Raw genomic sequence first — 24,140 nt, 5'->3', positions numbered from 1 at the left:
TACAAGGGCTTGTTTTTTGTGAGACAAGTTGTACTTTTGAATGACACTATTCATTTTACAGCATAGCACACTGGAAAACAGAAAAAAAGTGTAGGGAAATTGCAAAAAAATGCAATTTTGACATTGTTTTTTGGAAATTGTTTTTATGGCATACATTGTGTGGTAAAAATTACCTTTCAATATGATTGTTCTCATCAGTACGATTACGGTGATACCAAACTTGTCAAGTTTTATTATTTTAGTTGTGAAAAAAAATTGGAACAAATAATTTTTTGATTTGTGTCACCATTTTCCAAGAACTGTAATGTTCTAATTTTTCTGTCGATGGAGCTGTGTGAGGACAATGTTTTTATTGATATCATTTTAGGATAGATAAGATGTTCTGATCGTTTGTTGCAGTATTTTTTTAGAATTACAGAAACAAAAAAATGTAATTTTAGCATTCTTGATTTTATTTCATTCATGGTGTTCGCCAATAAGGTTAATTATTTTATATTTTGATAGATCTGACTTTTCTGGATGCGGCGATACTACATGTTTATTTTTTTAATTATCTTTATTTTTGATGGGGGAAAAGGGGTGATTTGAACTTTTATGTTTTTTTTTTTTTCAGATTTCTTTTCACATATTTTTTTTACTTTTCACTGTATTTATTAGTCGTTTTAGGGGACTTGGACCTGCGATTTTCTGCATATAGTAATCTTGACTGAAAAAAAACAGAAATGTAGAAATTTTTGCAAATTTATTAAAAAAGAAAAACTGAAATATCACATGGTCATAAGTATTCAGACCCTTTGCTCAGACACTCATATTTAAGTCACATGCTGTCCATTTCCTTGTGATCCTTCTTGAGATGGTTCTACTCCTTCATTGGAGTCCAGCTGTGTTTAATTAAACTGATAGGATTTTATTTGGAAAGGTGCACACCTGTCTATAAGACCTCACAGCTCACAGTGCATGTCAGACCAAATGAGAATCATGAGCTCAAAGGAACTGCCGAAGGAGCTCAGAGACAGAATTGTGGCAAGGCACAGATCTGGCCAAGGTTACAAAAGAATTTCTGAATTACTCAAGGTTCCTAAGAGCACAGTAGCTTCCATAATCCTTAAATGGAAGAAGTTTGGGACCACCAGAAGTCTTCCTAGACCTGGCTGTCCAGCCAAACTGAGCAATCGTGGGAGAAGTGCCTTGGTGAGAGAGGTAAAGAAGAACCCCAAGATCACTGTGGCTGAGCTCCAGAGATGCAGTAAGGAGATGGGAGAAAGTTCCACAAAGTCATCACTGCAGCCCTCCACCAGTCGGGCCTTTAGGGAAGAGTGGCCCGACGGAAGCTTCTACTCAGTGCAAGACATATGAAAGCCCGCATAGAGTTTGCTCAAAAACACATGAAGTACTCCCCAACTATGAGAAATAAGATTCTCTGGTCTGATGAGACGAAGATAGAACTTTTTGGTGTTAATTCTAAGCGGTACGTGTGGAGAAAACCAGGCACTGCTCATCACCTGCCCAATAAAAATCCCAACAGTGAAACATGGGGTTGGGAGCATCATGCTATGAGGGTGTTTTTCAGCTGCAGGGACAGGACGACTGATTGCAATTGAAGGAAACATGAATGCGGCCAAGTACAGAGATATCCTGGATGAAAACCTCTTCCAGAGTGCTCTGGACCTCAGACTTGGCCAAAGGTTCACCTTCCAACAAGACAATGACCCTAAGCACACAAAGTAACAAAGGAGTGAGTGGATTAAGAACAACTCTGTGACCATTCTTGACTGGCCCAGCCAGAGCCCTGACCTAAACCCAATTGAGCATCTCTGGAGAGACTTGAAAATGGTTGTCCACCAACGTTCACCATCCAACCTGACGGAACTGCAGAGGATCTGCAAGGAAGAATGGCAGAGGATTCCCAAATCCAGGTGTGAAAAACTTGTTGCATCATTCCCAAGAAGACTCATAGCTGTACTAGCTCAAAAGGGTGCTTCTACTCAATATTGAGCAAAGGGTATGAATACTTATGACCATGTGATATTTCAGTTTTTCTTTTTTAATAAATTTGCAAAAAATTCTACATTTCTGTTTTTTTCAGTCAAGATGGGGTACAGAGTGTACTTTAATAAGAAAAAAAAAATAAACTTTTTAGAATTTACCAAATGGCTGCAATGAAATAAAGAGTGAAAAATTTAAAGGGGTCTGAATACTTTCCGTACCCACTGTATCTAAGGCCTCATTCACTAGTCCCATTTCTATCACGAATGAGAAAATCAGACCATTTATTCTGATCAGAGTTTGATCAGCGCATGTTACGAGTGTCGTACGAGTGTCATACAATTTTCTTATAAATAGAGAAATTAATTTTTTTTTTTCCACGATCTCCATTCTGAGAGGCCGCAAAAATCGGACTGCACTCGGATGGCATTTATTCACGGATCCATTGACTAACATTGTCGATTTTGATCTTACCCTGAAAGGCCCGGTCATAGTCACTGTGATGGCAAGTCCAACGTGTGGGCTTGTCGGATCTGGGAGTTCTTTCCCACATTGGCAACACACAAATCTTTGGCAGTCTGCAGACTTTGTAGCAGGAAAATAAGCATAAGACATACAGGACTTTTCAAGAGCACATGAAGAGACATCACCTTCTCATTTGGGAAAAGAAAGCTGGCCAGCAATGTGCATGACTCAAGTTGTCCTCCTACCCTTCTCCTCACGTTCATCTTTCTACTAGCCAGAACGCATGCTCAAGTAGTGCTTGGTCAGTGTCATCATCAGCATCATCGACATCCACATCTACTGACTGCCATACTCCAAGTACTCCTGTTTTTCGTCGCATTACCAGATATCCATACCTGATTGTATGTTGAGGACATAAATGTATGCTATCTGTCATCCATTTGCCAACTCAACTCCCACCTGGTTAAGTTGCCAGTGATGCAGTTGCTGCTGCATCATTTAGTGGAGTCGGTTGCCTTATGAGAAATGATGGTGTGTGCTTAGCCTTGTTGGAAGATACCCTGCTGCAATTATTTCTTACAGAAATGGATGCCAGCCCTGTGCTCTCACATGCAGGTAAAGATGGGTTGCTCATTCGACTTGTCTTTTAATATTCAAAAAAATATACAAACTGTAAAGATAGGTGCGCGAAACGATGCCTCACTGCCAATTCAACAAAAAGGAGGAAGGTACATGATCCAACAAGAAGATATGTGATTATGTACACGGCCTCTGAAAAAAATGAATAAAAAAAATTAAAAGATTCAAATGAAACAATATTGAAGACACAGGCTTACTACATATTCTTATGCTCTAGTGAATGTAATTATGCGTACATTGATGTATGGGTATAACGCTCTGGAATTGATATATAATGATTATTTTGAACAAATTCTAAATTCACAATATATTGGACTTTGCTTTGTATGCAGTATGTACCCAAGAGGTTTCCAACACTTTTCAGCATTTTTCTATTCTTGTCTACCTGCCAAGCAGATTATTCCCCTGCACTTTTGCAATTTGCACTTTCCAGGAATCTACCTCACAATGTTGATCTGTGCACTTTATATTTATTTATCTCATCTATAATGAATGCAATAACTTATATTTTTTATCCACTATGATATACTGTTCAAAATATATTAGTTAGTTATTGTTATTATTATCTTTGTATACCTTGGGTGCAGATGAATTCCATCTTGAGTATTTATATGTAAATGTGCATAACAATAACACCAGATCATATGTCTGGCTCCACTTTAGATACCCTTCCACACACACTGTTTTTTTGTGTTACTGGCTATATTTATTTACCCCCGACACATTTCTGTTCAGTTTTTCATTTTTTGTCTACCATATTGGCATTTCCTTGTTTTATGTGTTTTTGTCAATAAAATGTTTTCATTTAACTTTGATGGTTTTGAAGGACCTTTGTTTCTCTGTAAGTTGTTATATTGCATATGGGCCTCTGTTTTATTGCCTTAGGGCTTCTTAGGTTCACATAAGTAGCTCGCTAGAACTGACAAAGCACTAAAGCTGCTCAGGCACTTCCTTACAGGGGAAGGTGCCTTAAATAATTAGTGCCTCCCAGCTATTGGCTGGGGACACATCAGGAGTGCGTGCTATCCTTTTAAGAACTGGGGAGCGTGCGCGCCCTAAGCATACTGCCAGGAGACCTGTGCGGCCCTGGGACACAGGAGGCGCAACAAGAGCCGGAGCAGAGGACACGGCTGGGAGGCCAAAGAGATGAGTATGTCGGCATCCCTGCCAGGGGGAGGAGAAAGCAGCATGCAGGGACGCCAGTGTTACAACTACTATGCGGCAGTTATTTGTCTCATCCTACACCTACAATTTATCCTCCTCAAATGACATGACCCCATTTCCAACAACAACAGGGCACAACATTGCATCCAACGAACATCCAATTACCCACTGCTTCTCTGCTGTGATATTTTGCAGACACGGTAAGTAGTTATCTGACCCTACCGAAATTGGGGGTTTCGAATTACATTTATCTAATATGTATGGCCAGCTTTACAACTTACCATTTAGGTAAATGTTTTCTTTAGTTTACAATACAAATGAATTGCCTCCAGACTGGATATTTCCTAGAACATTCTGTTAATTAATAACTATTATGTAATCGTTACAAGGGAGAAAAGGTCAGATGTCAGTGTTTACATCTTCAAGTCATGTTTGATATTAGTTAAATAATAAAAAATGTCATCAGAGAAAAATAGGCTGATGAGATAACAAAAACATGCAAATTCAAATATTACTGAAAGTGTAACAATACCAATAGTATAAATTCTGCACTTGCCAAAATTGAATTCTTAACCTTAATTGAAAGTGTCACCTGTATTTTTTTATACTAACTAAAGTTAGATTGTAATGAAGCTCTATTTATGAAAGTCTATCAGCGCTTAAAGCACACCTGTTTTTTGTTTTTTTTTAAATAATTTTAACTTCATCAAAATGGCGCCCGTGCATCCGCAGTAGCATCTATCGCTTGCCAATAGATGCAGCTGCGCATGTGGCATGGCCAATTTGTTGGGGCAAAAAAAAAATTTGGCTCCAGCAAAATGGCCGCGGCGCATGTGCAGTAGCATCTATCGGCAAGTGATGCTCTTATTCTGCGCAAGCCCCGGCAACTGGTAGGCGGTTCATGCGCAGTAGCATCTATCGCTTGCCCGCCGTTTTGCTGGAGCCATTTATTTATTTTTGCTCAGGTGTCAGGCGCATCTCTGGCACTCTCGAGTTCAGGCGCAGTGCGCCTGACAGGCACGGGTTATAAAACCACCTATAATATCTTATTATCTCAATTTCATGACTCTATAAGTAATCAGTGTGTAACATTCCTGGCGGCGTGCTGGCATGGTTTACCACCTCCCACCATGCAAGACCGCCATCTTACCTATCAGTCCAGGCTGCACACTTTGCTCCAGTACCTGCTGTGTGCATGTCTCTTGTCTGATTGCATAGGGCGGTGGCGCGGTTACTGCCTGATTCTTATAGTTACTGTGTGCGCACTCCTAATGCGTCCCCAGCCTATTGTTGTGAGTCACTGGATACTTAACCCCCCTCCACGCAGTAGGAGGAGCCTGAGCAACATTTTCTTTCAGTGCGTTCTGTATAACTGAGTTGCCAGGTCCTATTCTGTATCTTGTCTGTTTCCGCCACCCTGGGGGCTGAGTACCCAGGCCTGTTACCTGTATCTGTGACTTCTAGTCTGTTCCGCCACCCTGGGGGCTGTATACCCAGGCCCTTTGCCTGTATCTGTGACTTCTAGTCTTTTTCCGCCACCCTGGGGGTTGAGTTCCCAGGCTCATTCCTGTATCTTGTTCCTGGTTCAGTTCCTGTCTGAACAGTGTCCTAACCCGTTACTTGTTTGTCTCTATGTTCATATCTTTCCTTTTCCTGCAGTGTCTGAACCTGCACCTAACTCCAACTCGTTGTCTCTGTACTTCTGTTTGTGAGTTTAGTGTCCACTCACTACTTCATTGTAAGTACCTTGTGTGTATCTGCTCTGCTTGTCTACCGCACCTGCGGGTTTTGCTCTGGTCTGCTTGTCTACTGCACCTGCGGGTTTTGCTCTCCTCTGCCTGTCTACCACATGTGCGGGTTTTGCTCTGCTCTGCTTGTCTACCGCACCTGCGGGTTTTGCTCTGCTCTGCTTGTCTACCGCACCTGCGGGTTTTGCTCTGCTCTGCTTGTCTACCACACCTGCGGGTTTTGCTCTGCTTTGCTTGTCTACTGCACCTGCGGTTTTTACTCTGCTCTGCTTGTCTACCGCACCTGCGGGTTTTTCTCTGCTCTGCTCGTCTACCGCACTTGCGGATTTTTCTCTGCTCTGCTCGTCTACCGCACCTGCAGGTTTTGCTCTGTTCTGTTTGTCTGCTGCACTTGCGGCTCTGTTCCTGTATCCCAGTCTGTACTGGTCCCTATCCTGCCTGCGTTCCTACCTGCCAGTACTCACCTGTCTGTATACCAGCCGTGCTTGCTAGTATCCACCTGTCTGCATACCAGCCGTGCCTGCCAGTACCCACCTGTCTGCATACCAGCCGTGCCTGCCAGTACCCACTTATCAGTATGCCAGCCTAACCTGCCTGTTCCTGCATTCCCCGGTGTGGGTCAACAGCTGTGACCGGGGTCTGACCTGGAGTAGCACCTGGTCCCTCTGCTCGGTTCCTCCCTGGTTCACGGAGTCGATAGAGCCGCCGTGCGACCTTGGTCGGACCGAGTTGATACTTAGTCACGCCCCTCCAGGCACTCCTCGGTTCATGGTCTAGTGAGATCACTAACCACGCTCACGCCAGTTAGTCTGGGCGTGTGCGTAACACAGTGACCTTCATAGGGATGTATTAAAAGAGAGTAGACAAAATCAGATGCCAAAAAATCATTAAATAACCATAAACATATTAAAGCAAAAAGTACCAAATTTCTCTACTACCGCCAAATAGCCTCCAGTTTTCAATCATAACATAACTATTACTAAACATTGTGCCTGAGAGACCACCCTCTATTTTCTCATAAAACCCAACTTATTTTTACAAACTTTGCAATATTCATTCATAAAACAAACTAAATAAACAATTATGATGAATTAAAAGAGAAAATAGTAACCTTCAAATGTGAAACAAGTTCAGGCGCAGTGAGCCTGAGAAGCCACAAAGGTCATATCTGCTCTCCAGAAGGTCTGCTGTAACACCTGAGATCAGGTTTCAAACATCATGTAAAGACAGGAAATAACTGGGAGAGGGGAGATTATCTGATAATTTGGAGAGGAGAGAGACAAAAAAATAATTGCGCCGTGCCTGTCAGATCAGCTGTCCCTGACGGAGTGCTAATAGGGCTTCCATGGACAGGCTTTGCACAAGTCACTCCATTTGGCAGTCCCAAGGGGAACCCTGGCCTTCAACCTTTAACCCTGTATACAGGGATTTGGGTTATGTCCACAGAGTATCTACTGGACGGTGGAGTGATCTGGCAGAGTGAAGGGTCGTCAAACCGAGTTTCTGCCGAGATGTCAAAGTCAGGGACATAATAATGAGGCATACGGGTAAACAGAAAAATTGAGCCTAAGTTACAAACTAAATATCAGGAGATACAGAATAAAAAGGACAGATGTAGCAACACAACTGAGTAGTGGCAAATTATAGCTGGCAGCTAGATGTAGCTGCAGGGGGTTTAAATAGGGATTGACCGCAACGAAGCTCACAGAGCTGATAACAACAGATAAGTGTGGCGCCCCTGCGGGTTCAGTCGCCACAGAGGTACTGCATCTCACCCAGAGGTGTGGTATCTCACTCTCAGGTAAGGATAGAGTGCTGCCTGGGACCCTAACACCTGCATCCAACACTACACTACTCCAGACCAGCTGGAGGGGCAAGATGTGTTGCGCTTCCTGCTGAGTCCTGACCCTGGTTGGAGTGGGGGGAACCAAGAGAGGGGAAACCATGTAGTGGGTGTGGGTAGAGGACGTAGATCAGGGGAGCACTTGTTAGAAGTGATATAAAAGAGGGAACCATCTTGGAAAGACAAGACAGTCTGAGAGGAGAAGTAGAGGGAGCAGGAGCTCTGCAGGAGCACTGCTAAGGAGGAGGGCCTAGAGAGAGGGCCAGGGCAGACTGAGAAGGAGAGAGGAGCAGGAGAAAGGCTCCAGGAATGTGAAAGGGATCCCAGGGGTACAGGCAGTGCTGGAGGCCACCCGTACCCCGAATCTGCCAGGCGGTGGAGGGATCAAGCCGCAGAGGGGACCGGCCCCTGACCAATGAGAATTACAAAGTTCAACTGGAAACCGGAGGCTTCTGTACTTTCAGGGTGCAGTTGTCACATCCACACTCAAGTTTCCAAAAAGGTAACCACATAGGATCCAGGGAACTCCAGGTTGCCCAGAAAGATCCCAAGGATACCGGCTTGGGACATTGTTTTTCGAGGCGCAGGGCAAGAAGGGTGAGGGCCAGTGCAGAAAGATGGCTGAGAAGGTCATATAGAACGGGGTCCTGTCAGGCACTCTTGAAACACCTGGGAGTTTGCTGAACCCCTGCCTGGTGAATGCAGCTTGACGTGGGAAGTCATAGTCCGGACAGTATAACCTGAGGAACTTAACAACTGTGAGTAAACCCTGAGGACTGCACCCCACTGTCTCTGTGAAATTATCGCTGCGCCATCGCCCCTTGCACTACACCGCAACATCTTTAACATCTACACTGCCCTGGAGCTAAGCTCTACCTGTGGAGAGCTAAACCAATCCTGCTGCACTAACATCAGCTCCAGAGGACCTGCTCCGCAGCAGCGGCTCCCTTAGCGCATATCACAGGTGGCGTCACAAACTGTATATATAAAAACTATAAATCCCCTGTAAATAATATCCCCTTTTGTTGACCGCCCTGGGTCACGGACCGGGTCGCCACCACTGTGACATCTCCCCTAGCAACGACCGGCCCGGCACTGAGTACCCCACGGCCCAGGGGGCGCATCATAAGCAGCCAAACATTGACTCCCTGTCTGGGCAGAACCACAAATGCCAGCCATACTAATGTAAAACAAGACTGTACCTGTCTCCGAGCCCTGACTGAAGTGCAAGCATGGCAGCGCCTAGCTGCAGAGGTCACAGGAGAGAGGTCAGACACGGACATAACATAGACACTGTCAATCAAAAATCACGCGTTATTTGCCTCCAGTCTTAATTCTCATTGTAATCCTGTATGTAGCAAAGACTACTTAATCGCCATTTTTATAAAATGGGAAGTGTCAGCCTATTTTCAGGATTAATTGACAGTGAAAACAGCAATATTTCAGGATTATTTTTAAACATAGTAACATGAAACAGAGAAACACCACCAATAATTTATAAAAGAATGTTTAACTTAAAAAAATGTATATAATCAATAGGTGATTTACAAATTATACATTCAATTTGAGTCACTGATTCTAATGCCTAAGCAGTTTATTAATATAGATTAATATTTTAATTTACCGTAACTGCTTTGTCTTTATGTAAAAAAATTGCTATATCTTGACTAAAATTACCATGACTGAAATGAAGCCCAGTACTGGCTGTCTATCTATGATTTAACACTGTATGTTAATTTTACATAGAAGTCTAGAATTTCACAACTTTCATATAATTCTAGCAGTGTCAAATCTTGATTTGGCTAATAAAACTTTATAGATTTCAAGATACTGCCTAAACTTTAATGATGATCATGTGGAACCAGGAGATTGTATTATAGCAGTATTCTGACAATAGCAGTGTAAATCCAACATAGCAACACTTCTGTGTAGAACTGAGGAAGGGTAGAGGGTTTATATACCGCTTTGACACCGTTATAGCTCTATGTATAATTGAGCCATAATATTGGCCATGTGTAACATTCGCGGGATGGTAGTCGTGGACGAGGTACTCTTCTCCCACGCCCAGGCACGCTACGTGACCATGACACACCTGGCTGTGTGTGTGGATTTCAGCTATAAGGGCACTATGCCCTTCCACACCGCATGGTGCCAGTGACTTCGGCTGGCCAGGACCGGATGTTGTAGAGTTCAATGAGGGAGACCAGCACTCAAAAATAAACTGTCTTTCACTGAACAATAACTTAGGAAGAAGTATGTACAGTGGATAGCGGGTGCAAAACGTCGTGGACGTTTCTCTCAGAACATATGACATTTTTATACACATTCCGTTCCTTCCTGAAATTGCTCCTATCTCTCTGTCCATTAGCCTCTCTCTCTAGCTTCACCACCGTCCAGCACAACACTTAGGGAGCTTCCCTAGTCTCTAACAGCAGCACCATTAACCTATGAGCAAGAGTCCTATTCTTCAACCCACGTCCTTTTCCCTGGGAGCTACTTGTGTGACTAAGACCGTTACTTAACTTCTCTGGTTGACGACGCCTTGGAACTAGCACACAGGGAACTCTCTCTTCATTCCGCTTTCCTTCTCAGCACTGCTCCATCATTTAAATGTCAGATAACTCCGTACTGTCCCTCTAGGCTTCCTGCTCCAGACCTCGTCTCCGGAGAATCACTCACTCCTTCTAACACTTTTCCTTGTCTCTCCTCTGGATCGTGCTATACGTTGCCTTGGTCTCAGCTCACTTTAGGGACACCAAATTCATGCGGCTCTGCTGACTAATCAGATGAAAGGTCTGCTCTAGCTGCAAGCAAGGCCCTATCTGCCTTCCTGACAGGAAACCCTCACTATTCCTTCACTTTAGCCCATCCACTTTGGGTTAGTCCCAACCATTAACTCTACTTGTCCCTATCAACTATCTGTGGCTGGGCAGAACACAACTCTACTGCTAAAAATGCATATCACTAAACACATTGCACATCCAAATACATTGTAACAATACACGTGCCTTCAAGGGGGAACGTGGGCATTTCCCACTTCTTTAGCGATGGCCGACCAAGGCCATCCACAACCTGCAAAATACAAATTCAGTCATCACGCCATCACACAGCAGGTATTAAACAATGCTGGGTCCTCTTCCTCTCGTAGAGCAACGTTGTCCCGATCCTTCTCGGTATGGACCCAAGAAGAGCAACCAACCTAGTCCTTTTAACCCAATACCAGTCCATCGGGTTGATCTGGTTCTTTCTGGTAAGGGCCCTGGAACAAACACACAGCAAAGTCCATTCCTTTGAAGGTAGCCCATACAATAAGGGCACAGTTCATTATAGCCAACGTCCATCACAAAACATATTGCACATCCAAATACATTGTAACAATACACGTGTCTTCAAGGGGGAACGTGGGCAACACCTCCACCTCCTTGCACATGTACGTGAGACCTTATTTAGGGTCCATCCAAAGGATCTTGTAGACCATAAAATGGTTAAATATGGACAGCTATGGAATTTCAAGTACTCAAAGTGTCTCCACACAGTTCCTCCAAGATGATTCTAGGAGATAATAATAGAATAGCTCTGTAATACATTATGCATTGGTTCATGCAACTATTTTTTAATGAACTCCATCTGAATCTGTGATTATAAACCTATGTAAAGTTGCATCTCACAAAACTAGAATATCATGAAAAAGTTAATTTATTTCAGTTCTTCAATACAAAAAGTGAAACTCATATATTATATAGAGTCATTACAAACAGAGTGATCTATTTCAAGAGTTTATTTCTGTTATTGTTGATGATTATGGCTTACAGCCAGTGAAAACACAAAAGTCATTATCTCAGTAAATTAGAATACTTTATAACAACAGCTTGAAAAACTATTTTAAAATCCGGAATGTTGGCCTCCTGAAATGTATGTTCAGTAAATGCACTCAATACTTGGTCGGGGCTCCTTTTGCATCAATTACTGCATCAATGCGGCGTGGCATGGAGGCGATCAGCCTGTGGCACTGCTGAGGTGTTTTGGAAGCCCAGGTTGCTTTGATAGCAGCCTTCAGCTCGTCTGAATTGTTGGGTCTGGTGCCTCTCATCTTCCTCTTGACAATACATTGGGTTAGGCGAGTTTGTTGGCCAATCAAGCTCAGTGATACTGTTGTTTGTAAACCAGGTATTGGTACTTTTGGCAGTGTAGAAAGGTGCCAAGTCCTCCTGGAGAATGAAATTTCCATATCCAAAAAGCTTATCGGCAGAGGGAAGCATGAAGTGCTCTAAAATTTCCTGGTAGACGGCTGCGCTGACTTTGGTCTTGATAAAACACAGTGGACCTACACCAGCAGATGACATGGCTCCCCAAACCATCACTGATTGTGGAAACTTCACACTAAACCTCAAGCAGCTTGGATTGCGGCCTCTCCACTCTTCCTCCAGACTCTGGGACCTTGATTTCCAAATGAAAATTGGAACTCTGGGACCTTGTGGAGTGTGTCAATGACTGCCTTCTGGACATCTGTCAAGTCAGCAGTCTTCCCCATGATTGTGGAGCCTACTGAAACAGACTAAGGGACCTTTTCAAATGCGTAGGAAGCCTTTGCTTGTGTTTTTTGTTAATTATTTTAATTTACTGACATAATGACTTTTGTGTTTTCATTGGCTGTAAGCCTTAATCATCAACATTAACAGAAATAAACACTTGAAATAGATCACTCTGTTTGTAATGACTCTACATAATATATGAGTTTCACTTTTTGTATTGAAGAACTGAAATAAATTAACTTTCTGATTATATTCTAATTTAGTGAGATGCACTTGTATAAATTGGAGGCATGGTATGACCTATGAGTAGTCTATAGCCGAGATTTTATTGATCCATATATAGGCTATTGTATTAGAAAGAAAACATTTGTTTTATGAATGTTTCATGTTTTCAGAAATTATAGTATACATAATTCCATTGATTTACTGTATTCTCTTATTCAATATCATTATGATATGAATAGTGTTATAAAAGTCATAGTTAGTGGAAGTAAACTCTATATTGTGTCAAGGTCACAAATGATGAAAACATTGATCATTTGCTTAAGGTTTCTTCCTGACATTGCGGTATAGTGTTAGACATTTGCCTAATCATTGACTCTCTTGTTTGCTGACATGTTGAAAGGGGTAAAGGTGATATATCCTTATGGTAACCATGTATATAAGTGAGCAGGGAATATGAATTGTTTGCTGGGTACAGTGACCACCGTGAATATTGTGATACGTGAACGGACCAAGTTTTCATCTTGCTCCTTCTTCTGGGAAGGATGAAGGTCACTACATTACTGCTGATTTCTACCCAGATATTCTTAGCTATTGCTGGACGATCTCGCGGTAATAAAGAACCAGAGGTAACTTCCATTGCTTGCAATGACCCTGCTGCAGAAGCCGCTGCTGATTTGTCTTTACGTCAGCTGAATGCCAATCGAAGAGAAGGGGCTGTGCTCGGACTAAAACGAATTTCCAACGTACAACAACAGTTTGATGTAAGTCTACAATATCAATATTTACTGTACTTTCCAATGTGTCGGCAACGCATTGCCAACCTTATGAGTCATTAATTCTCTATCTGTATAGGAAACTGAATAAGGTGAAATGAAATTTGTATAATGTCATAACTGTAGAAAAAAAGACATGGACCGCACATCTGTAAATCATACATTGATCTATTGCGGCTAAGCAAAATTTTATAAATATGAACATGAGGGTCTTAGTTTAACATTCTGATCAGACTGTATGAAGACCATTACCAAATGGAAGGTGGGTTTTTCAGCTCCTTTCACTTGGTGTTGGTGCTGTGTGGTGGCCATTGCTGCTGTGATGTACCTGTGGGGAGGAGTGGCCTGGAGCCTTGCAGCATGGGTACTGTGGGGCGCTAGGTCACTCTCCCTACTGGTGCGCTTTTGTTTTGGCAGTGGTCAGCGCCGCAACTGTTAGGTCAGGGATCAACAGAGAAATTCACCATGATTTGGTAGTGGGCTTCATACACTCTAATCAGAATGTTAAACGAAAAACCTCATGTTTATTTGTGCATGTTTTTGCTTAGCTGCAATAGATCAATGTATGATTTTTGGATGTGCCGTCCATATCTTTTTTCTACAGAAATTGAAATTTGTCCAAATATAGGTGACATCAATTTCTAAAGAGAAAGAATTGAAGAAATGCTCTACAAAGTCACCCCACTCTCCTGTCAGAGTCAGTTTCATTGTTCAACCTTGTTGTGTTGACCCTTGGAGAACAAATTGAAACATTGACACAGACTTTTTTTAAATTTTTCATCTACTCTAACATGCTTGCCTTCTCACACTACTTTGGATTGTCTATGGCTTGGTTTACACTAGCCTTATGTTAAAATTGCAAACTGCTTGTAAAAACAAGAATCTTTGCAATTTATTACTTACTGTACTAAAATTCTCTTTATTGTCAAGGATGGAGGGATTTTTAATTCTATAGTTTACTGCTCATTTCCTTGGTTACCAGTAGTGTTGAGCCACCCCCGTAGTGTTCGAGTTCGGTTCGGTTCGTCGAACACCCGTGTGTTCGCCGAACTGTTCGTCGAACTGTTCGTCGAACACCTTCGAACACCGTTAAAACCAATGGCAGGCAAACAAAAACACATAGAAACACATAGAAAACACCTTCAAAGGTGTCCAAAAGCTGACAAACTGCTCAGAAGACATAACTAACACATGGAAAAGTGACAAGTACATATAGTCATGCGAAAATAAAAGAGGTGGACGAGTAAAAGGAGGGGGAGACACAGATATAGGCATGTCATGCCCTTCTAAAATCCAAAAAGTGAGAAGCCGACACGGCCAGTCCGCTCCTGCCCGTGCCACCTCCGTGTCGCCGGGTTTGTGCCAGAGCCGCGGTGAACCCTGATGGCCAGCCCCCCTCTCCCAATACTGGTGCCTGTCCGCTGGTGGGTCGAGCGAGCCCCCCTGTGGTGGAGGCAGCTCTAAGCTTTTTAATTTAAATTGCCTCTCTAATTTGAATGAATACACTTTAAATCCATTTACAAGGATCTATTGGAGGGCAAGTCTCATGCCAGCAGCCACGTAATTCCAGCTCCAGTAGCGTCCACTAAAGCTGCTGCAGTTAAAAAGCTTTTATAAGGATCGAGCTCGGCTGTCCACCGCAAGGCATCCTACTGCCAGTCCCAGCCCCTATGCCTTGGGGTGCCTTCTGATGCTCTTCACTGAGTATCCCATGGTCCCGAAGCATTTCCTTTGAAAAAATTAAGTGTCTAAACTACAGGTGGTGTAGCTTGCTTAACAGCCGGGATAATCCGCTGACTAGCAGACACTGCTACTAGGCACAAAGTATTTCCTGGGCTAGATGCAGTTAAAAATTTGTAATTAGATACTCTCGTTGGATGCTGAGAAAGCATTCCATAGAGTCTCCTGGCACGCCATATATGATTCTCTTAAAAAGCTTGGGGTAGGGGTCTAGGGGACCCTTTTATAGCCAAAATCACGGCCCTGTATCACAATACGTCACCTAGGCTGAAGATAAATGGAACTGTAGCACCCTGAGGGCTCGGTTGCTACAGAGGTATTGCACCTCACCCAGAGGTGTGATATCTCACTCTCAGGTAAGGATGGAGTGTGGATCAGGACCCGACACCTGCATGCATTACACCACATTGCCGTGGGGCAGGGCGACCAATATGCCTCTGAGATGGGCACGACAGTCCCTGTCCCTGGCTGGAGTGGGGGGAGGGAACACTGAGGAAGGGGAACCCTGTAGTGCAGGAGCAGGGAGGAAGCAGTTCCTGGGTGCATTGAGAAGGGAGTATAAAAGGTGGGCACCATCTTAGTTCAGTGCAGAGAAGTCTGAGCAGAAGTGGCAGGGAGCAGGGGCTCTGCATGAGCTCTGCTCCGGAGGCGGGCCTAGTAACAGAGGCCCAGGCCTGGAAGAGGGAGAAGGAAGGAAGAGGAGCGGAGAAGGCTCCAGGAACGAGGAATGAAGGGATCCCAGGGGTGCGGACGGGCGAGTCGCCACCGCACGCCCGAATCCACCTGCGTGGAGGGGTCAGGCCAAAGGGGGAGACCGGTCCCCGAAACTAGTGGAGGCAGGAAACGACCCTCAGCTAGAAACCGGAGGCTGTGACATTTTATGTGGCGCAGCCCCTCGCTACACCCGCTAGGATGGCACCACATAGGGTCAGGGAAACTGGCGCCAAGTTTACCAAGAGGAGGCCCGAGGCAGCCGGACAGAAGGGTTGGTAAGAAAGGCCAGACAAAGGACACACAAAGGGGGTCCTGTGAAGCGCTCCAAAGTTATCTGGGAGTTGTCTGAGCCCCTCACCTGGTGAGCACAGTACGACGTGGGCAGCCGTTACCTGCAGACGTGGTCTGGATAATAAGAACTGTGAGTAAAGGCCCTGGACTGCATCACTGTCTCCGTGTCGTTACTGCTGCTGCCCTGCACCATCACCCCCATCCTCCGCATACACTGCCCTGAGGCTATACTCCTCCCGTGGGGAGTTATGCTACGCTCTGCTGCACCCACAACACCAGCCTCAGCGGTCTGCCCTGCAGCGGCGGTTCACTCTGACCGCAATCCACGGGTGGCGTAGTCGGACATTTAAACATCAAAACCACATAAATAGTTCCGCCACTGGTTTGACCACCCTGAGCCACGGAACCGGGTCGCCGCCACGAAGACTACAACCACCAGCATCCACCAAAAAGGGTCCGGCTCCGGGTGTCCCAAGGCCCAGGGGGTGCATCAGAGCATTTTCATCACCTTTCACAATCACCAATGGGACAAGGCAGGGATGTCCTCTGTCCCCTCTCTTATACATCCTAGTGACGGAGCACCTGCTCTCATCAATTCGCCATAACCCCAATATTAGGTGGATTGAGGTGGGAGGCACCGAGTACAAGTGCTCTCTATTTGCTGATGATGTCCTAGTATATATCACTCAATCACATATATCCATCCATGCTGTTATGGCTGAAATAGATCACTTTGTTACATGGTCAAATTTTAAAATCAATGCAGCGAAGTCTGAGGCCCTCGATGTCTCCCTCCCCAAATCCATATAGGATTCCATCCAGTCCAACTTTCCCTTTGCCTGGCCCTCACAGGGTATCAAATACTTAGGAATTCCTATTCATAGAGACCTCTCCCATCTATGTTATCTTAATTTTGGGCCCTTTATTGAACAACTCCATACAGACCACGGTTGGCAAGTTAGAACTGTAAGATTCACTACGTGAACCACTGGTGTTTTGTGGAAAAGCACATGTACACTGCGTTCCAAATTATTATGCAAAAAGTGTTTAGGAGTGATAAGGGAAGAATTTGTTTGTTTGTCAGTTAAACTCATTGATGGTGATGTGTGTCAGGGCTCTTTATATCACTGTAAGCAATTGCAGACACCTGTGCTAATTAGTTTGGCAGGTGTGTCCAATGAAAGGCAAGACTACTTAACAAGGCTGTCTCACATTATTAAGCAGCCTACATTTTCTGCCAAAATGGGAAAGAAAAAGGATGTGTCGGCTGCTGAGAAGCAACAAATTGTGGAGTGTTTAGGTCAAGGCATGACTACAATCAACATTGTGCGATGATCAGGATGAAGTGTCTTGGCAATCAAGAAGTATGTAGCTGATTCACAGTACACACGTGTGCGTGCTGATAAGGGCAAATTGAGGACTCTTTCCTACAGGCAATTACGTCAGGTTGAAAGAGCAGCGGCAAAAAAGCCTTGTCATAGCAGCAGACAAGTTTTTGAAGCTGCTTGTGCCTCCAACGTCCCCCGAACAACAAGATGCAGGGTCCTTCAGAGGTTTGCAGCTGTGCATACGCCATCCTGTCGACCTCCTCTATCCACTTCACACAAGCAGAAACGGCTCCAGTGGGCCAAACATTACATGAAGACTGATTTCAAAACTGTTTTGTTCACGGATGAGTGCCGTGCAGCGCTCGATGGTCCAGATGGATGGAGTGGAGGATGGCTGGTTGATGGACACCCCACGCAAACACGGCTACAGCGCCAACAAGGAGGAGGTGGAGTAATGTTTTGGGCTGGAATCATGGGGAGAGAGATTGTCGGCCCCTTTAGGATCCCTGAAGGCGCTAAAGATGAACTCCATAATGTATGTGGATTTTCTCAAACAGCACTTCCTGCCATGGTTCAAGAAGAAGAACCGTGTATTTCACAGCAAGATCATTTTTCTGCATGATAATGCACCATCTCATGCTGCACATAAAACATCTGCATCTCTGGCTGATATGGGCATAAAAGGGGACAAACTTATGGTGTGACCCCCATGCTCCCCTGACCTCTACCCCATTCAGAACCTTTGGAGCATCATTAAAAGGAGTGTCTATGATGGCGGGAGGCAGTTCACATCTAAGCAACAGCTCTGGGAGGGTATTCTGTCCTCATGCAAAACAATTGAAGCAGAAACCATCCAAAACCTGACAAATTCAATGGACGAGAGAGTTCAGAAGCTCCTTTCGAACAAGGGGTCCTATGTGAAAATGTAACATCACCTAGAATAAAGTTTTGAGTTGAAAACTGTTTGATTTCAGTTTCTAACAACCTGCTAATGCTTATAATTTCAAAAATGACCATTTTTTTGGTCTTTATTAAAATGAAAAGGTTGATCGAAAAGTTTGGGGGATCTAAGAGTGTGGCAACCCAGTAGTCATGATTACTTCGAATTCTGACAATATGAGGGTCATGCTGCAGGTAGTGCAGCAAGAAGGCACTTATGTGTCTTGCGCATCTCGGAGCCCCAAAATTATTTTCCGGGCTAGATGCAGCTAAAAATTATTATTAATTTTAAATCTGGTGAAGCTTTAGTATAGATGGCCTAATAGGATCAGTGCTGCACACTGCTACAAAGCCCAAATTATTTTCCAGCCAAGATACAGATAAACATGATTAGTAATTTGAAAGCTTAAAACGGTTGGTAGGGTGATTTTAACCAATCATCAAGCTTTTACTCTCCCCAGGATGACACAGGGGTAGAAAAGTCGTTTCGGATCCATGATTTGTTCATCTTTATGAACGTGAGTCTGTCTACATTATCAGTGGAGAGCCGCGTGCGCTTATCTGTCAGCACACCACCAGCAGCGCTGAACACACGTTCAGACAGAAGGCTGGCTGCGGGGCATGACAAGATCTCCAAGGCGTAAGTGGCTAGCTCCGGCCATTTATCCAGATTGGAAGCCCAAAAAGAGCAAGGGTCCAGTGACACAGTCGTGGCTTCAATGTTTACTTGGAGATACTCCTGTACCATCGTCTCTAGGCGTTGACTATGTGTCAGACTTCTTGTCTCCTGTGGCCTTGCAAAGGATGGGCTAAAAAAGTGGTGAAATGATTCCGCAAAATTGATGTTACCAGCAGATACTGTGGTTCTGTTACGGTTTGAGTGCTGAACACTTGACGGTCCCACGGTTGGCAAGTTGGAACTGTGAGATTCACTACGTGCACCACTGGTATTTTGTGGAAAAGCACATGTAAGATTCTGCAACAGTCTCTGCTGATACTCCTGCATGCGTGCATCCCTTTCTATGGCAGGAATAATTTCTGCAAATTTACTTTTGTACCGGGGATCTAACAGTGTGGCAACCCAGTAGTCAGGATTATTTCTAATTCTCACAATTCGAGGGTCATGTTGCAGGTAGTGCAGCAAGAAGGCACTCATGTGTGTTGCGCATCCAGGAGCACCAAGTCCCTGTTGTGTTGGTGGCGAGGTAACAATCATGCTTCCTTCCTCTGTCCTCTCCCCCCAACCTCGCACAACAGAAATGTGATCAAGGTCTCCCTCATCTGATGAGTCTTCCATCAGTTCGTCCTCCACTTCTTCCTGGGCTCCTGCACCTTCCTCACTAGTTTGGCTGCTACCATGCGCCCTGGTAAAACCATCTCCCCCACCCTCACATGCCTGCCGCCTTGGTGCTGCCGACCGTCTGGACCTTTCAGATGTTAGCCCTTCCGCATACAACTCCTCCTCCTCTACTTCCTCCACCTCCTCTTGTGCCACCACCTGACTCCGAATTCTGTTTAACATGTGCTCCAGCATGTAAATCACCGGAATAGTCATGCTGATAATGGCATCGTCAGCACTAAACATCTTCGTCGCCATTTCAAAACTGTGCAGAAGGGTGCATAGGTCCCTGATCTGAGACCACTCCTCCAGCGTGATTTGCCCCACCTCTGAATCTCGTTGGCCCAGGCTATACGTCAGAACGTATTGCACCAGGGCTTGTCAGTGCTGCCACAGTCGCTGCAACATGTGCAGAGTTGAATTCCACCGGGTAGGCACATCGCATTTTAGCCGGTGAAGTGGCAGGCCCAACGACTTCTGTAGAGATGTAAGTCGCTGAGCTGCGGGATGCGAACGGCGGAAGTGAGCACACAGCGACCGTGCCCTCTGCAGAAGGCCATCTAGTCTGGGATAGTGGGCTAAAAATTGCTGGACAACCAGGTTCAACACGTGAGCCATACAAGGCACGTGTGTGACATTGCCCCGGCGAAGGGCCGCACCCAGGTTTGCAGCATTGTCGCACACGGCCTTCCCTGGTTTCAGGTCCAGTGGAGACAACCATTCATGAAATTGGTTCTCCAGAGCTGACCACAACTCCTCAGCTGTGTGACTCACATTTCCCAGACATTTCAATGTAAAAACCGCCTGATGACGTTGAGCCCTACTGCCAGCATAGTAAGGAGGTGTGCAGGATCCCTTCTGCGCAGTTAGAAAGCTTGTGGCATGACCAGACAGGCTTTGGGTGCAGGTGGAAGACCGAGAGGAGGTTGAGGAGGCAGAAGCAGTGGAGGAACTTTGACATAAAGAGGATTGACGCACAACTCGTGGGGACGGCAAGACTTGGACAGCAGCCCCTTGTCCTGCTGTCACCATAGTTACCCAGTGCCCAGTCAGCGACATGTAACGCCCCTGTCCATGCCTACTCGTCCAAGTGTCTGTGGTGAAATGCACCCTGTCACACACAGAGTTTCTCAAAGAAGCGGTGATGTTGTGTGCGACATGCTGGTGGAGCGCAGGCACACCTTTCTTTGAGAAGTAGTGCCGACTGGGCATCTGGTACTGGGGCACTGCGACGGACATAAGGTCTCGAAAATCCTCTGTGTCCACCAGGCGGAAAGGCAGCATTTCTGTAGCCAAGAGCTTGCAGATGGTGAAATTCAACCTCTTAGCTTTCTCATGGCTAGGAGGAAATGGTCTTTTACTTGTCCACATCTGAGGGACCGAGGGCTGGCTATTGTGCTTAGACGGGGTTGATAAGGGTGTCCCCGGCAAACTGCCGGTCTGTGAGGAAGATGCAGGCGGACATGTTAGGTTGCCTTGATCCAAATGTGGTGCTATCGATGTCGGACAGCGCTCAACACCAGCTGGTGTTACCACCTCCAAAGAAAATGATGACCTGCCAATCACGCTGGCTGTTGCGGGTAAAGAGGTGGCAGGTCTGCGCCCGAAAACAGGTGTGACTGCTGTCCCCCCAGTCACAGAGGATGAAGAGGCCGCGGATGCACAAGATATGGCAGACGGTGGTTGGTCCGGCCGGCTAGGCCGCATTGTAGCACACTGAGCTTCCCACTGCAACTTATGCTTCATGTCCATGTGCCGGTTCATGCATGAAGTACTCAAACTATGTATTTTTTGGCCTCTACTTAGCTTTTGCTGACAAATGTTACAAATAACACGAGTTGGGTCATCTTTATCGATCTGAAAAAATGCCCAGGCTATGCAAGGCTTAGCACCCATGCGACCTGAAGAGCCACCACGACTTGTGGTGAGAGGCAGAGTTGTGTTTGAGGATGCAGTTGTTGACGTGCTTCCAGTACTACGTCTCTGTCCAGGAAGGCGCAACCTGACCTCGTCGTCACTAGCATCTTCCTCCACCTCCTCTGCTGACCTCATCTCTTGGCTGACTGTGGGTTGACAGTAAGTGGGATCTCCAACCTCATCATCATCACCCTGTGTGTTATCACACCCGTCGTCCTCAGAGCCAACCTGTTCCTGCCCTGACAAAAAACTAAAGTTGTCGCTCCAATCAGGTATTTGAGTCTTATCATCGTCTTCCTCATTGTCTCCACCAACAGGAGTTACAGTTTGGGAATGAGGGTCTACATTATGGTCAGAACCTTCTGCGTCTGGTCCTGGATCCGACTCATAAAGATTCTGGGCATCAGTGCAGATCATTTCCTCGTCTGGATTCACAGAAGCGCTGGAGTCGACCTCTGATTCCCAGGCTATAGTATGAGTAAACAGCTCTGCAGACTCAACCATCTGTTCTACCTCATACTCAGTCGGGCAGCTGGAGATTTGGGAGCTGTGAGGAAGCAAGTGCGATTTGGGTGACACCTTTGAGGACTGGAGTATTTGTGATGTTGAAGTTGATGTGGAGGAGAGCCCACTTAAAGGAGCACTTGATATCCGTTGAAGCACCTGCTGTTTTCGTGCCTCATCTGGAATTTGTAGCGATTGGCGTGGCCGTAAGAAAGGGATCTTATCACATTGTCCGCTAAAAGAAGTAGACATTTTAGTTTGGCTGGAAGATGGTCTTTCTTCTGCAGATGTTACTGTTGCTTTAACACCTACCCCACGGACACAACCATTTCTCCCCTTCCCAACACGCCTATTCCCCTTTCCAACAGCAGCAGGCCTTTTTCCACTCATTTTGGTGGTTAACTAATTCACAACTCTGGAGTTGTTTGCACAAAAAAACAATGGATGGTAACCGAGCAGAGCTGAGTGGCCAAACTGTGGTATTAGGCCAAAACTATTGGCTGGGTTAGATGCAGAAAAAAATTATATTCAATTTGCAACCTGATGGAGGTCAGTATAGATGGACTAATAGACCAAGTCCCACACACTGCTAGAAGCCCAATATTTTTTCAGAGGTAGATGCAGAAAAAAATATATTCAGTTTGCAACCTGATGGAGGTCAGTATAGATGGACTAATACAACAAGTCCCACACACAGCTAGAAGCCCAAATGTTTTTTCAGAGGTACTGTAGATGCAGATAAAAATTATTTTTAATTTGCAACCTGATGGAGGTCAGTATAGATGGACTAATAGAGAAAGTCCGACACACTGCTAGAAGGCCAAATATTTTTTCAGAGCTAGATGCAGAAAAAAATTAGATTCAGTTTGCAACCTGATGGAGGTCAGTATAGATGGACTAACAGAGAAAGTTCCACACACTGCTAGAAGGCCAAATATTTTTTCAGAGCTAGATGCATACAAAAAATTATTTTGAATTTGCAACCTGATGGAGGTCAGTATAGGTGGACTAATAGAACAAGTCCCACACACTGCTAGAAGGCCAAATATTTTTTCAGAGCTAGATGCAGAAAAAAATTATATTCAGTTTGCAACCTGATGGAGGTCTGTATAGATGGATTAATAGAACAAGACCCACACACAGCTAGAAGCCCAATATTTTTTCAGAGGTAGATGCAGAAAAAAATATATTCAGTTTGCAACCTGATGGAGGTCAGTATAGATGGACTAATACAACAAGTCCCACACACAGCTAGAAGCCCAATATTTTTTCAGAGGTAGATGCAGAAAAAAATATATTCAGTTTGCAACCTGATGGAGGTCAGTATAGATGGACTAATACAACAAGTCCCACACACAGCTAGAAGCCCAAATATTTTTTCAGAGGTACTGTAGATGCAGATAAAAATTATTTTTAATTTGCAACCTGATGGAGGTCAGTATAGATGGACTAACAGAGAAAGTCCCACACACTACTAGAAGGCCAAATATATTTTTAGAGCTAGATGCAGAAAAAAATTATATTCAGTTTGCAACCTGATGGAGGTCAGTATAGATGGACTAATACAACAAGTCCCACACACAGCTAGAAGCCCAAATATTTTTTCAGAGGTACTGTAGATGCAGATAAAAATTATTTTTAATTTGCAACCTGATGGAGGTCAGTATAGATGGACTAATAGAGAAAGTCTGACACACTGCTAGAAGGCCAAATATTTTTTCAGAGCTAGATGCAGAAAAAAATTAGATTCAGTTTGCAACCTGATGGAGGTCAGTATAGATGGACTAACAGAGAAAGTTCCACACACTGCTAGAAGGCCAAATATTTTTTCAGAGCTAGATGCATACAAAAAATTATTTTGAATTTGCAACCTGATGAAGGTCAGTATAGGTGGACTAATAGAACAAGTCCCACACACTGCTAGAAGGCCAAATATTTTTTCAGAGCTAGATGCAGAAAAAAATTATATTCAGTTTGCAACCTGATGGAGGTC

At 44.6% G+C, this 24,140-nt stretch overlaps 1 protein-coding gene across 1 annotated transcript in view; it reads left to right on the top strand.

Moving 5' to 3' along the window:
• Positions 1-12,978: 12,978 nt before the first annotated feature.
• The window catches only part of LOC141258083 (fetuin-B-like), a 53,923-nt gene continuing 42,761 nt past the window's right edge, over positions 12,979-24,140 (top strand). Inside the window, exon 1 of the mRNA XM_073673089.1 lies at positions 12,979-13,363. Within this exon, the coding sequence (XP_073529190.1) occupies positions 13,145-13,363 (219 nt within the window). The 5' untranslated portion in view covers positions 12,979-13,144. The remainder of the gene's footprint in view (positions 13,364-24,140) is intronic.

This window comes from Phyllobates terribilis, unplaced genomic scaffold (genome assembly GCF_046119375.1).
Source record: "Phyllobates terribilis strain yellow unplaced genomic scaffold, ASM4611937v1 Scaffold_3__8_contigs__length_932513732, whole genome shotgun sequence".
Lineage (NCBI taxonomy): Eukaryota > Metazoa > Chordata > Amphibia > Anura > Dendrobatidae > Phyllobates > Phyllobates terribilis.
This window is presented reverse-complemented; position numbering and strand designations above follow the sequence as displayed.